General features: G+C 40.8%; 1 protein-coding gene across 4 annotated transcripts in view; it reads left to right on the forward strand.

The window, feature by feature from the left end:
* PCSK2 (proprotein convertase subtilisin/kexin type 2) overlaps window positions 1-14,272 on the forward strand; it is a 103,555-nt gene that overhangs the window by 34,429 nt on the left and 54,854 nt on the right. Inside the window, exons 1-2 of one of the 4 annotated variants that reach the window (XM_075088297.1) lie at window positions 3,198-3,284; window positions 3,925-4,004. The exons of the other annotated variants lie outside the window; for them this stretch is intronic. Coding sequence (XP_074944398.1) covers window positions 3,996-4,004 — 9 coding nt within the window. The 5' untranslated portion in view covers window positions 3,198-3,284; window positions 3,925-3,995. Of the gene's footprint in view, window positions 1-3,197; window positions 3,285-3,924; window positions 4,005-14,272 lie in introns of those variants that run through there. 4 annotated transcript variants of the gene reach the window in all.

The following is a 14,272-nucleotide window of genomic DNA, read 5'->3' on the forward strand; positions in this document are numbered from 1 at the left end:
TCTGGAGAGCAGGTCTTATGTGGAGAGGTTGAGGGAATTGGGGTTGTTCAGACTGGAGAAGAGGAGGCTGAGGGGAGACCTTATCGCTCTCTATAACTACCTGAAAGGAGGTTGTAGTGAGGTGGGTGCTGGTCTCTTCTTCCAGGTGACTAGTGATAGAATGAGATGAAATGGCTTCAAGCTGCATCAGGGAAGGTTTAGGTTGGATATTTGGAAAAATTTCTTTACTGAAAGAGTGGTCAGGCATTGGAACAGGCTGCCCAGAGAGGTAGTGGAGTCACCATCCCTGGGGATATTTGAAAGATATGTAGACGTGGCACTTGAGGGCATGGTTTAGGAGGCATGGTGGTGTTGAGCTGATGGTTGGACTTGATGATCCTAGAGGTCTTTTCCAACCTTAATGATTCTATGAATCTAAATGGCTAAGATCAGACTTAAAGGCAGCAGTGCCACTGTGAGGCTAGAGCCTCTCACAGCTGTGCAAACCTCTTGCTCTCTGATGCCAGTTAGCTCTAGCAAACCTCCATGGGGTCTTTGGTCCGTAGATATTTGGGAAAAATTCAAGCAAAGGGGATTGGCACAAGCTAACTGTTTTGGTCACTAATTCACTGAACAATGACAATTTGCTGAACATCTGCATCAAAAGGTTTTTTTTAGTCCTGTTTGGATGATAGTCTAGGAAGTCATTTTTATCCAAAACTGCCTGGAGAGTTTATCACAAACAAATCCAGGGGAGATCAACTCACCCTGCCTTTTCTAGAAACACCTAAGGAGGCTGAGATTTCCTTCAGTTGGACCATGCTTAGTGGCTTCTTAAAACCTCTTCTGAGGAGGTAATGGGAGCCAAGAGATGCAGTCCTCTAGAGCAAGGAAGCATTTTTTACTCATAGGCTATAATTCACTGAAAACAAAAAAAAACAACACCCAGCAGTTGAGACATACAGAAGATGAGCTATGAATAATTTTTTTTTTTTTCTTCCAGGAAGCTAGTTGGAGAAGAACCTGGAAAAGGGGATATAAGTGATAGGGTTTGGTTAGTTGTCTCTAAGAAGGAAAACTTCTGCAGTGAGCAACTCGCCTTAGTGAAAAAAAGGTTGTTTGATTTTGGAGTTGCCATATGCACTCTCAGTAGAATTTGGTGATTGATTATGGAATTTTTTCACTTTCATGTGTCAGGTTTGGAAGAAAGTTTGAGTGTATGAAATAAATGCAAGTTCCAGGTTGAGATTGGAAGGTACGAAAAAGGACGTTTCTTTTATGAGTATGAGTCAAACTGACATCTACTGCTGTCCTGCCGTTCAGTGTGGAATACTGAACACTTCGGCATACAGAAAGACAGCTGTTTATCTGAGAATTTTGTTTGTCTGAAAAATCTACCCATCGTGGTTTTCTTCTTAGCACTGTACTTGAGAAGTGTGTGCAAGGTGAATTACCTACCTGACTTGCAAATAATGAACAATTCAGTGTAAGCCAGAAGTCAAATAAATCTTCCCAAATGCTTTCTATCTGCCTACAAAATAGATGACAGTGAGAAGGGGACTGCTTTGGTGCTTTAATACTTGCAGATCTCCCACTGAAATTATCTGTCTGTCCCTCTGAAATAGTTTGTGGACTTTTGCAGTATATAATGAAATAATCTTTAACTACACGTTTCAAGTCATGTTTCAAATATGGGTTATTCCCATTTCAGAAATGCTGGAAGTAAATAGAGGGGGCTTTACATTTTCCAAAAGGGTCATACAGCAAAGCAGAGCAAAAGTAGGAGTAGATTCTAGATGCCCCATCTACTGTTCCAAAGGAAAAAGTGGTGAGGGGAGAAAAAAAATAAAAAAGGTTGGATTAGAGTCTTTTGTGGTCTTTACAGCACCTGGGCAATAAGAAAACTGAGATGAGAACAGTGGGGAAAAAATAAAACCCAAGAGATTAGCGCAGATCCTCTGAAGCCCAAAAGATTTGCACAAAGGACAGTAACCTTAAACTGTAATTACTGTTGTCATTTAGTGTTTCCGCATGCATGATCTGGAGGCTCAGGGGAAATTACTGTGCTAGAGGCTATCTAAGCATAAAATAATAACAGAATTGTATGGAGGCATTTGTCCCTCAGTATAATCCAGTACTAGCAGTCCTGCCTCTGCTGCTTCTTTGCTTCCCCATGGCTCATTCCGGCTTTTCCCAAGATAGTGCTTCCTCGTCCTGGGTTACAGCAGCAGCAGATGGAGAAACGCATTTACCTCTGTAGCTTTAATAGATATTTGAGTGAGAGGTCTTTGTGCTCAGGAGACTGTAACCTAAGTAACATTTTTTTCATTTACTGTTTCATTCTTTGCTGTTCAATAAGCAACTAATTATTTTCATAATCTATGCACAAGTTATTTGAGTGAACATGCTGTAGTTTATACATTTAAAATATATAGGTGCAGCATTTCCTAGAAGGTAAAATCCAACACCCCCCTGCCTTTGCATTTTCAGATGGAAAGAAATAGGAAGGCAGGGAATTGTGTGTCTTTGTGCTACTTTAGCCCCAAAGATATGCTGATCGTCTGGGAAACCTATGGTCTGTCAGAGAGATGTATCTGATTTCTTAGCAATTAGGGTGTTGTGTAGGTGTTGCACAGTTTTTATTATAATATTTGTTCACGGAAATTCGAGCTCTTTGGGGTCTCTGCAGGTAGGAAGCTGACATTTAGCTCCTTTCAGTTCTCCTGCCCCAATTGTCAGGAGCATCAGTAGAACACCAGGACAAGGCATTTTAGCTCTGATCCCAAACTGCAGCATTGTCTCCAGGCCGAGGTGCTGTCATCTTTGAACACATTACCCTCAGAAGGAGATGTGGAATGAAATGGTAAGTAGTTTTTGTCCCCTTTGTGAGGTGATTTGAAACCTCTTCTAATGTATTTTGCCTGATTGAAACAGCAGTTACCCACCTTTATTAAAGGAACTGGTGATTTTGATGAAGGACATGATGAATTATTTCCTTGAGATTTATGTGGGGTTTTTGTCAAGTCCTGAGTTAAACAGAGAGGGGACAAATGAGGGGGGGTAATATGAGAGAACTTTTCTCAGTTCTGCCTTTTTTTTTTGCTGTGAAAGTTGACAACAGGAAAGGGATTTTTTTCTTTTCAGCCATGTTTTCCATCAGGCCCTCAGATAAGTTTTTACTGGACATCACAGTAGCTCTCCAACACTCTGTTTTCATAACAGATCTCAAGAGAAAACAAACAAAACAACTATCTGCTTCCTTCATCACTGACCAAACCATGACCTCAGTTCCATGATTGTGTAAGGTATGAGGAGCTTGTGCTTTCTTGCTCTCTAATGTTGCCTGCTTTCTGAGTTATGATAAAGGGAAAAGAAATGCCCCTGGACAGTTTTCATCTCCTGTAGGCATCTGTGGATGAAGAGGGTACCTGGTTTAAATGGGAGGGAGGAGAAGTGTGTGAAGCAACATGCCTCAGCTGTGGGGATCACCCTGAATTTTTGCAGTATTTCTGTGGAATTGGACACAGGTGCTTAGGCTGACCCTCCACAAGGTTCAAGGTCGGAATGCTGGAGAGGAGCCACCTGTGAGCCTGAGCCACCACTTATGAGGTGCTCCAGCAGTCTACCTACACTAGGAGGTCCCCAGGCCATGTCCATGTGCTGTTGCTGCTTGCAGAGCCTGTGCGTACTGATTCACCAGGCTCTGCATGCTATGCCAGCTTCGTAGTATGCACCCCTTTGGGAACCCCTATTTACTCATTCCCCCTGGGCATCTCAGCATCTGTTCCTCACCAGTGGGTTGCATATTCCAATTTGATTACTTCTTTGGAAACAGACGTTCTCCCCTGAAGCAAAGAATAATAATTTGTCCTCACAAGTTCAGTCCAGCAAGTTTGAACTTGAGTTCAACCAGAGGGAGGGTTTTAACAGTTTTTCTCCTCACAGGGATGGTGTTAAACGCAAGAGAGATGTTTCTTCAATTTGCAGCAGTGAAAATCTGAAGTAATTTCCCTGAAATGAATGGAGTGAGTCTGTATTTACCCTTGGTCAAGAGGAGGTGGAACCTGGGTCTTTGTACTTCTGGAGAATTGAATCTCAGCCAAGAAGCTAATACCAAATGTGCACTGTTGTTCCACTGTGGTGGTTTCACCTGATGTTTTCCTGGGTAGTGTTCTGAGCTTAGGTATTCCTGAACCCCTCTGTCCTCACTGTTCCTCTGACACCATTCCCACTTCTCTTGTTGCAGAGATAGCTAGTGTTGGGATAGGGAGTATTACTGCATTTAAAAAAATTGTCTCTAAGCTAGAGCATTTCCCTGATCTCATTTGCAATTCAGTCCAGGGTGGCATGTGGAGAGATGAAACAAAAGCGAATAATTTAAACTGGGTTGGCTTTTCCTGAAGGGGAAGTGAGGAATGATGAGGGGCCCTAGCTAGTAGGGAGAATGGTAATTTTCAGTCCTTTTCAGGGACCTCAAGGGTTTTTTTTCCTATTTTTTGTTCAGGTTTTCCCATTTTGCAGAATAGTGTTGTTACCCTCAGTCTCATGAAATGACATTTTGAGCGAAGACTTTGGCAGTTTCTCCCCTTGCATAATTCCACTGTATCTTTGGCAGCTCTTCCTTGTTTGTAATTTTCCTTTCATGATAATCATTCATAAGTACAACGCACCTCACTCTTAAAGAAAAGGCCCAAAACAAAGGACATAATCTCTGACGTCATTGTGTTGTCAACATCTTGCCAAGTCTGTGATTCTGTCATTTAGCACTGGATGTTTTACACTTCTGTAGACTGCAGTGGCCCAAGACACTTGAGTCTTTATATCCCAGTTGAGGCATCTGTTCAAACTGCCATAAAATCAATCATTCTGCAGTAGTTATTTCCCCAGATCTCCCTTTTGTTACTCTGAAGTACTGGTAGTCTCAAGGCACTTCTTCAGTGCTTGCGGTAACACAGGTTAATGCTGGCATTTTGGAACTACGTAGAGCTCCTAAATATCCGTGCATCAGGCACTGTTAGTATTAACCAGAGATTCATCACTTTCATACCAAAGAAATGTAATTTTTCTCAAGGAAGCTTTTCGGTGAAGTTTTCATTCTGTGGAAACCATAACATGAATTGGGTCTCAAAGTTTGGACACAGAGAGTGATTTCCATAGGATTTGCATGCATCATTTTTTATTGCCTCCTGTGTGAAGCCTGAGCAAATGATTTTCTTCCATGACTTGCTAAACATTTGTCTCAATGGCAATAAACCAGGAAGAGCAAGAAGTATATAATGATGATAGCAGTTTACAGGAGTGTATGGAAATCTTCGGTGATAAGCAAAAGCATATTTAGGGTTTAGTCTTTCTCAGTCCCTTGGGGTACAGCCTCCTTTCAATGAGTATGAATAGAGAGGTTCCTATTAATATTGATGCAAATTGTGTATGTGCACTGGGAGGAAAAAATACTCTGAAGTCTAATTATTTTATGCTAATAACTGAACTGAAAAGATACTCCCTCATTCCTGGCCAAACAAGCAGCAATAGTTCAAATAATTTGCAGCAGGATGATCATTTTATCACTTTATTTAAACTAGCCTGTGCTTTGACCCAGTGGGGACAAGGGAAAATTTTGGCACCAAAATCCCTGCTAGTGCACATACAACTCCACTTAACGAATTTTGTAGTCTTTTGGGGCCAGTTTTCATTGCTCTAGGCAGTGGATAAATAGAAGGGCCTGTAACAAATCTGAACCAATTCAATGTCCTGGTCCCTTGAAATCAAGACAGAAACCCCTTTGTTTCTAAGATTTTTGAAAATAATTTTAATTGTGCAGATGGGCTTTGGAGAGAGGGTTGGCCAGCAGCCAGCGTGACAGGATGCTGGAGAACATGGGTAGGGGTGTAAAAAGCCTCTCTGCTAAGGGGGTTGTTGAGGAAATCCACAAAGAATATTCAGACCACACTTCTGTGCTGTGTACTGCTCTGTGATGAGCTAAGGAGAGTTTCAGCTGGGATAAACTGAGTGTATTAATACTTGTCTCAGTTCCACAGGTTTTTCCTTCAGTTAATTCTCGATGTGCTCTGTTACATCAGGGCCGGCTCTGTCCCTCAGCATGACGTCTCTTCCCCTCTTTGTTGACCCCACCACTGCTCTGTGTTAGGTCTCCTGCCTACAGTCATACGCTAGATGTGATCCCTTTGCCAAATCACTCGTGTCCTAGTGACTTTCTTGTCAGGAAAAGAGCTGCAGACTTTCCCTGGGGAACATGGGTTTGATACACTGCTCAAGCCAGGCACTAGGCAGTTCACGGGCAGAAGGGTGGTTTTCTGCCACTTTGTGGCAGCCAGATTCTGGAATGAGGTGGAAAAAGTGCCCTGATGTAGATCTCTCTGCCTTGGCCATACTCTCTCCCATGGTGTCAGGCACCAGAGTGCTCTGCAACTGTGCTCTCTGCAGGCTCTGTGGCAGGAATTGAAGGAGAAGATTTGAAGATTAAAAGAAAGGATTCTGACGTACAGCATGTCATGACAAGGATCAAGATCAGTCCTTTGGAAGTACCAAGTTAAAAACTGGTTTGGGTAAAGGACAGAATTATAGGACATGGACTGTTTCTTTCCTTTTTGTAAACCAATCTCTTATTTCCCAGCTTTTCCTACCTTTCTTCTTGATACAGAAATTGTTCTGTAGCAGCTGTTCTGTTTTGATGCTTCCTCTGTGGCAAATGGCCTGTCCCTGGCAGCTATATGCTGCTAACCCAATGCTGATTTTATTAACGTGCCTTGTGACAGGGATCCGTAAACCTCTGAAGCTAGGAGCTGAAGAAGTGCAATTGCAACCTTTACAGTGTACAGCCCAATGGATATAAATCATCAGTTGCTTCCTACTGGGCTGGGAACATAACGCATGGGAGCAAGATCCCTTGTCTTTTCTGCCCAGTGTATTTAAGGTAATAGAATAAAGAAGTAGCTGTGCTATAAACAGCCACTCTGCTGTTGGGTGTATGAGCAGATACATGAATGTGAGCAGCAACATAATTGCAGCTGTCCCTCTGTCATAAGATTGGCTTCTGGTTTGTGTCTGGCTTCTAGTTATGAAATTTCCTGAGAGAAGACGTTGTACAGCCCACGTAATTCCCACTAGGCAGCACTTAGGAAGATCAGTGGTTTGCAATTCTATCTCATCTCTACTGAGATAGCAACAGAGCTCTAAAGGCTTTAAAAATGGACAAGAAAGGTTCACTAATATATCACTACTGCTTACAAGAACCTTGAAGTTTAAGTATTGCAGGTTTGAAATATTAGAGTTAGCTTAGACTTCTTGGCAGTTGTTGCTATATCACTCCAGGCAGGCAGCTTTGTAAAAATAGGCGCTTTTTTTTTTTTTTTAAATTAAAGCTAAATGGGCCTTTTGCGAGTGTCCTTACCACCTGGCTGGGGAGGTGTTGACAGCACTGGGCAGTAATCAGTGCTCACAACCTGTCTGCATGGTGCAGTGGGGACCTGAGTCAGAACAGTGACCGCAGGAGATGCCGCAAGTCAAGTAAGTGTCTGTCTGTGCAGAGGTGCTCCCTTCCATGTTAACTGAAAGAGATGCCTTTTCAGAAGGTATTCTCCCCAGATTTAAACTGCATCATTTACTTACAGAGCAGAAGAAATAGGGAAAGGAAAAATTGTTTTAACAATGACAGTGCAGAATAGGTTACAGAGAGGAGGATTGTATTCTGTAAGGCACTCACAGAGTTGCAGCCAGGAAAAAAATCAAAAGGCATTTGTGCCATTTCTGAACCCAGATTTGGGAAAGCCTGGATTTTGCATGATGGAGCCAACCTTTCTTCACTGTCATGTCACCCCATGAGTCCAGGTTTTGAGGACCCACAGCTAGTTTTATGTAACTGTTTTCAGACTTCAAACAAATTTAAATCAAATTGATTTCCGCTTGGTTTGTGCACTATATGTAGGAGTACAGCACAGACATTACTCTGCCTTCTTTCCCTCCTAGTGCTATACCATTTTTATTCTGGGAAGTTGCTCTTCAGATGAGATTCTGGTAAAACTTTTGTATGAAAATTTTTTTACTGCCACTGGACCCAGTGGGGCCCATCTGCTTGGAAGGGCCATAAACATCAGAGAAAGCTGTAGTAAACCTCTTACTCTAAGCCTCACTGCATGAGAGTGGAACCTCAAACAGCTTCCACTGCTGTTATCATGACTGAGCACTGTCATTGGACAAGGGGGGCAGCTAAATAAAAATGTTTGGTTTTTTGACTTAGAAGCTGGTTAGAAAAGGAGTACATGTGGAAAGCAAAATAGATCACATAAAGGATGGGGCAACATGCAGTTCTTCAATGAGTGTGACATTATGGCATATTTACTGTTAATGTGGGAAGCGGATAATCAGTGCTGGTAATTCTGTGAGAGAAAATGTGAATTTTATTTTTCCAAGCAGATGTTTCAAGGCAAATGATGAGCTATTAGATGAAATGTGAGTGGGAAGGAGGTTGTGGAGAATGAAGAAGTAGTATGATGAGTTATAGCACAGGTCAGAAGCCAGCTTTTAAGTTCAGAGACTAGGGGTTTATTTTCAGCACATGCTGCAGAATTACTTTAAGGTCTTCAACCTCTGCTGACTCAGTTTCCCTAAGTGATGATGCATACCTACACAGGCATATTGCAAAGCTGGAAATAAGTTTGGGCATTAGCACAAATATTCATACATTTACAAGAAGCCTCTTCCGCATCAGGGTGGGTCAAGGGTATGCTTCAACAAAGAGAATAATTTTACCTGTCAGTTGAGTCTTCCCATACAAACCAAACTGAACAGGTTTTTTTCCAAGTGATATTTTCTCACAGTCTCCACTTATCTGGAGATTTACTTCTTGAAATAAATTAACTTAAAATCAACAGAGTTAGAGGAATCTTTAGCCTATGAGCACTCGTATTCCCTTGGGATGTATCAGATACTCATCACTTCTGTGGAAGCAGCAACCATACTAATGGAATCTTTAAAAAGGAGGTTATATAAAGGTATAGTCTGTAGTACCTCCCTCTTTGTAGCACCAGTTAGCTATTGTGGAGCAAGAGGAAAGTCCTTTGCTGGGAGACTTCCCAGGAATAGAAGAAACAGTCTAAAGTTATAAATTAACAAATGATGACAAAGAGGGAATTATTAAATCAGAAGATTCAGCATCATGTGAGCACCTTACTACTTTGTACTGCACAGATAATCAAAAAGCTAGTCTCAGTGCCAAAAGTTTGCAATCTTAAAGATGAACTGGGCCTGACTCCCATTTAAACTAAAACCCTTTTGTACCACAGATTGGCTGCTTTGGGTATCACCTTAAAGGTTGATGGTGGCATCTGTAATAAATGAAAATCACTCCATGAAAAGATTTTTACTGTTGAGGAAGAAGAAAAAGATGGCTTCCCTCCACCCCCCCAGCATGATGTTTTAAGAAAGGCTTTTCTGCAGTACTTGGTCAAGGGATGTGGGAGAAGGGAAAGCCGTTGACTTACAGCAACTAATTTTGCAGCCAAGAGGGGAGGATCTGCAGTCAAGAGTGTTCTCCATGCACAGCGCCCAATTTTCTTTTCTGTCACCAGGCATGCTGTTGTTTACAGCTCTACCGAGGGGTGGTTAGTCTGATTGATTTGAAGAGGCTGATTACTTCTGTGGTCCAGTGTAACTGGTGAGACAGCAAAGTGCAAAAGTTACCTACAAGCTGCTCATAAAGTATCCCTATGGTTTGCAATCTCTCCAGATCCACTGGAGAGACTAATGCATGCAGTTATAGCCCATCTCTAGGGAATTTATTTCTCACAAAGATCTTTGATTTTGTTACTGAAGTGACTATCCTTCTGTCTTGCAATGAGACATTGTTTGAAATATAAACTGCTTTGACTTTTCTGTCATTATATACAATAAAGTGTAATGTCAGCTTCTCATGTAGAATAAGAAGCAGATTTTCATTCCTTTGGAAACTTCTTAAGATTCCAGAAATGCTCCTGCTCTCTTTTTGGCTCATCTAAGCAGTGAAAAAATTGGAAATAAGAACAGTGCTCCTAGAATAGTCAGCACTTGTGGTAGTATATAGATCCCAATATGGCCCTTGCACCAAACTGATGAGAGAGCAGAGGCATGAAGCAGTTTGCTTGTTCTTGAGGCAGTATAATGCATATCAAGTTATCCAGAGCTGCTCTGTCAGTCTTTCCTCTTAATAAATTCTATCCTAGAGGAAAAAAACTTTGTCAGAGGGCACTGTCCTATGAAAACTTCTGTTTTACCAAATTGGCATTTTCCATTGCAGACCATCCATACTCAGCATTCATTTTATATTGCAGCCTAACAGCTCACTTGCATTTCAAAGTAGAAGCTAGAGGAGCACTATTGATTGCTTAGCTGAGCAGGTTGAATATGATTTGCAGCCTCCTTTTGCACATTGATTCCTTGTCTCTTTACTCACTGCTTCCTGAATGTTACTGAACTGTGAGAGGACTGCTAAGTGGACAAAAATATTGATTTCTTTCCCCCTTCTTTTATTTTTGAAAGCTCTTTATTTACCAAGCACTGAACTAATATCAGGAAAATGAAAGGTCACAAAATAAGGCAGAAGCAAGTCAGTTCTTACATATTTTTTTCCAAAAATATGAACTTGGTTGAAATGTGAGTTCTTTAAATTGTGTTTCCATCAAGAAAGGTTAATTGCCTGAGTGGAACCTTTGAGTTCAGGCTGTTCACCTTCATATTTTATTATTGCCTGATCGATGTTGAACTTCTGGGGTAGTTTCCTAAATGACTGTACCTCTGGTGTTAATGATTTTCAGTCATTTTTGCAGAGAAGTTAGTGAGCAGCCCCAAATATGCCAGATTTTCCCATGCAGGGCAGTCAGTAACAGAGCTTAATGGTGGCAGTACTTTGTCCCTGGTTTATTCTGCCAGGAGTGTGGCATTTTTGCAATATCATACCCAGAGAGAGGGGAAAGACATTCTAAGAGCAGAAGCTGGAAAACTGAGAAGACAACCCAAGAAGGATGTTTGGGGACAGCGTAAGGTTCCAGAGGCTTTAGTACTGCTGATGGTCTGTATAAACTTAGTACTGTTTTGGAGACAAATGGGGCTGGTTAGAGAAAGGGGAAAACTAAGTCTGCTCCAGAACAAGCAGGTCCTTGATATCCAGTGCCACTGCTTCAGCTAGTAACAAAACAAAAAAGAATCAGGAAGATAGAAGAAGGAAGGCTGAGAATAATGAAAAATGGATATACTTTACAGTGGACATGACTTTCCCTAGAAATCAAAGCAATTCTCATGCTGTCTATGCTTGTGACTATGAAAATAGCCATTTAAAAATGCATAAAACAAGAGTGATACAAGTATTTTAATGAAAAGAGATACATTTTTATTTTCATGAAGTCTTTCAAATGGAAAACAATTTTCTTCATGTGTCCTCATGAGAGACTGATCTTCAGTACAATTCATAAGGCCTAAGACCAACCATCAGCCTGACTTCTTAAAGAATACAGGCTGTCAGTTTCCAACATCAGACCTTGCCTTCAGAAACAAACCTGTGTTGATCCTGAGGCTTTAGAGGAAAAAGAACCACTACTTCCTTTGGTTGATCATCTCACTGCCTTTTTTCTTTTTTTTTTTTTTTTCTTTTTTATAAGCCGTGCAAACCGTGCCTACTATAGATATCATCAGTGGGACTGCCTTTTTCCTCTGGAATTTGTTCTGAAGTTCTTGATTCTTGAGGTTGGGGGTTGTGTGTACTCTTCCACTTTTGTGCACCCGCTGGTATAATTCAGTAAATCTGTCATTTATGCTCAATATAACAGAGTCATTTAACTGCAGGAGCTCACCAGTACAATTAACCCTGTTCTGTCAAAACGAGGAGCTGATTATCTTGGCATTCACAGGAGCATAGTGCACAGTTAGAGTGCTGTGGTTTCTGGCCCCCCCCGGGGCAGTATTGCAGTCAATTGATTATTTTGTTAATTTGTTCTGTATCAGTATCCTGCTGGTTTATTACCATCCAAGTGACTTTATGAACCATGCATAAGTACAAGTATGTTAAAAATCAATACTTGAAGCTTTTTTTTCTTGTAAGGATCTTATCATCCGTGGGCTACCTTCCTTGATACATGACCTTCATTCTGATTACAACACAGCTAGTAACTTTTACATGATTTAGTAGATGCTCAGATTTTGCTCTCTACTTAATCCTCTATCCTAACAAAGAAGGAATAAACAAATTAAGAATGAAATAAACAAAAGGCTGTTATTGCTGAGAAATAAGCCTAATTTTGAGACAGTAAAATTCATGCTATTTTTGTACAAAAATCTAATTTCTTCACTAGGTTCTAATAAGTATCATGCTTCACAGGCTCAAGTCATTTAGAGATGCTGTTATTAGAAGCCTGAGTCTTACAAATGCTGCTTTTCCTGCTTCAGTTAGAGTAACAAGTATTTAAAAGATGGCATGAGGTTGCACTGTGCATTGGTCTGAGGGCTGAATTTCAGGTCTGATCTTGACACAAGTACATGGAATTATAGCTGTTAAAAGATCAGAATGTTTTCTAATGATCTTCTACTGTTGCACATGCAAAGATGTTCTCTTGTGTGTGTGTGTTTGAAACATATTATCTGCGATGTGATACTTAATGCATTTATGTTACTGATGTCACAGGGAGGCCTGCTCTTCTTTAAGAAGAAAACCGTAAGATAGAAGCAGAATCAGATGCATTCCCTCTCCTGATCTAGACTAGATATGAAAGCACAAGTTTCTAATGCAGATACACAGTTGGCAAGAAGACTAGGATTCCCCTGAGTCAGCTGTCTACAGCCTTAAATGGGCACTTCTCCACTCTAATAATTGGATTTGTACCATCCTTTTCCAATTATAAGTTTGCTCTATTGGGTTTTTTTTCTGTAATATATGATTGTTATCTGATCTTGGGATCACTGCTTTTTAGACACATTTTCATCAGGAGAAAGGCAAGTTCTTTCTTCATGCAGGGTTATACAAGACAACTGAATGAGGCAATTTGTAGCTTATGTAAGTGAGAAGCTACCATGACCTTACCCAAACCTTTAAACTCATTTCATGAGAGAAGTGCCTAATCTTTTCTGGATGAAATTGTGTGAGTTACCATCATTACTGATCACAAGTAAAACCCCCTTGTTTCTGCAGTGAAAAAGAGGCCTCAGAATTTCTGAGACTGTTACTTCTGTGAATGGTAACATTCTCTATGCCTTTTCTCCATGTGAAATATACAGAAAACAGCCTACAGAATGGTTTTAGTTCAGATAAGGTTATACCTCCTTGGGTATATATTTCCTTGTCTCAGGAAATTATACTATAATGTAATATAATATGAAAAATAAATTATATTTTATTTTGAAGACGGAACAAATCGGACAAGTGAGATGATCCTGAAGAGGGAAACCAGCCTGTGCTATTTCTACAGATTGCTCCCCCATTTCCTCCAGGTTGTCTTAAAGAAAAGCCAGGGCTCTGAAGCATTGCTTTTTAATTAGTAGAAATCGTTTTGTACTAAATCCTAATTCAGTGCCTTAATGCAGCAGGTCCTGCAGAGCCAGCAAGCTTGTGTGGGAGCACAAGCGCATTAAATCTTTTTCTCTGGCATCCCCCTAAGTGAGGGTTGGCTTCTATTTGTAACTATTTTCTGCGGTGACAGCTTGGGTTTGCAGACGCAAGCAGAGAGGGAGGGGTGGTAACAGAGGAAGGCATAATGACAGGTGATTGCTCTGTTGTCTCCATGGCATCACTGAGCCTTATCTTAGAGGTATCAAACAGTGTGCTTATACGTTTTGTGACTCTGTTCAGATACCTGGAGCCACTAAGTACACCTAGTATGGGTCCTACTTAATCACTGCCCTCTTTCCAGCTTATTTTGTGTTAGGTTTTTTCTTTATTTTCAATCTGCTCTGCTTCTAATGAACTTCCACACGTAATGGAAACACACATATAAATGAAAGAACCTACCAATTCAATATTTTATCCTTTGGTACCTTTAGTTAAGGGGTTAGAATTCATACAAGTAGATTTTTAGAAATGTTTGATACTGCCTTTTCAGGGCACGGTGCCCCATACTGCTCACTATGAATTGATATTAGGTTTTCAGAGTTGTAATGAAGCAATATAGCTGTGAGGAAAATAGCTTTTAGCCCCCATCAGTTAGATCCCAGTTTTCATCTCAGCCTTATGCACCTCACTGAGCACTATCTTTTGAGGCTTCTGCTTTAATTAATGGAGACAGAAGGACACCTGCAAGAATGACTTAACTGACCTAAG

This window comes from Phalacrocorax aristotelis, chromosome 3 (assembly GCF_949628215.1).
Source record: "Phalacrocorax aristotelis chromosome 3, bGulAri2.1, whole genome shotgun sequence".
Lineage (NCBI taxonomy): Eukaryota > Metazoa > Chordata > Aves > Suliformes > Phalacrocoracidae > Phalacrocorax > Phalacrocorax aristotelis.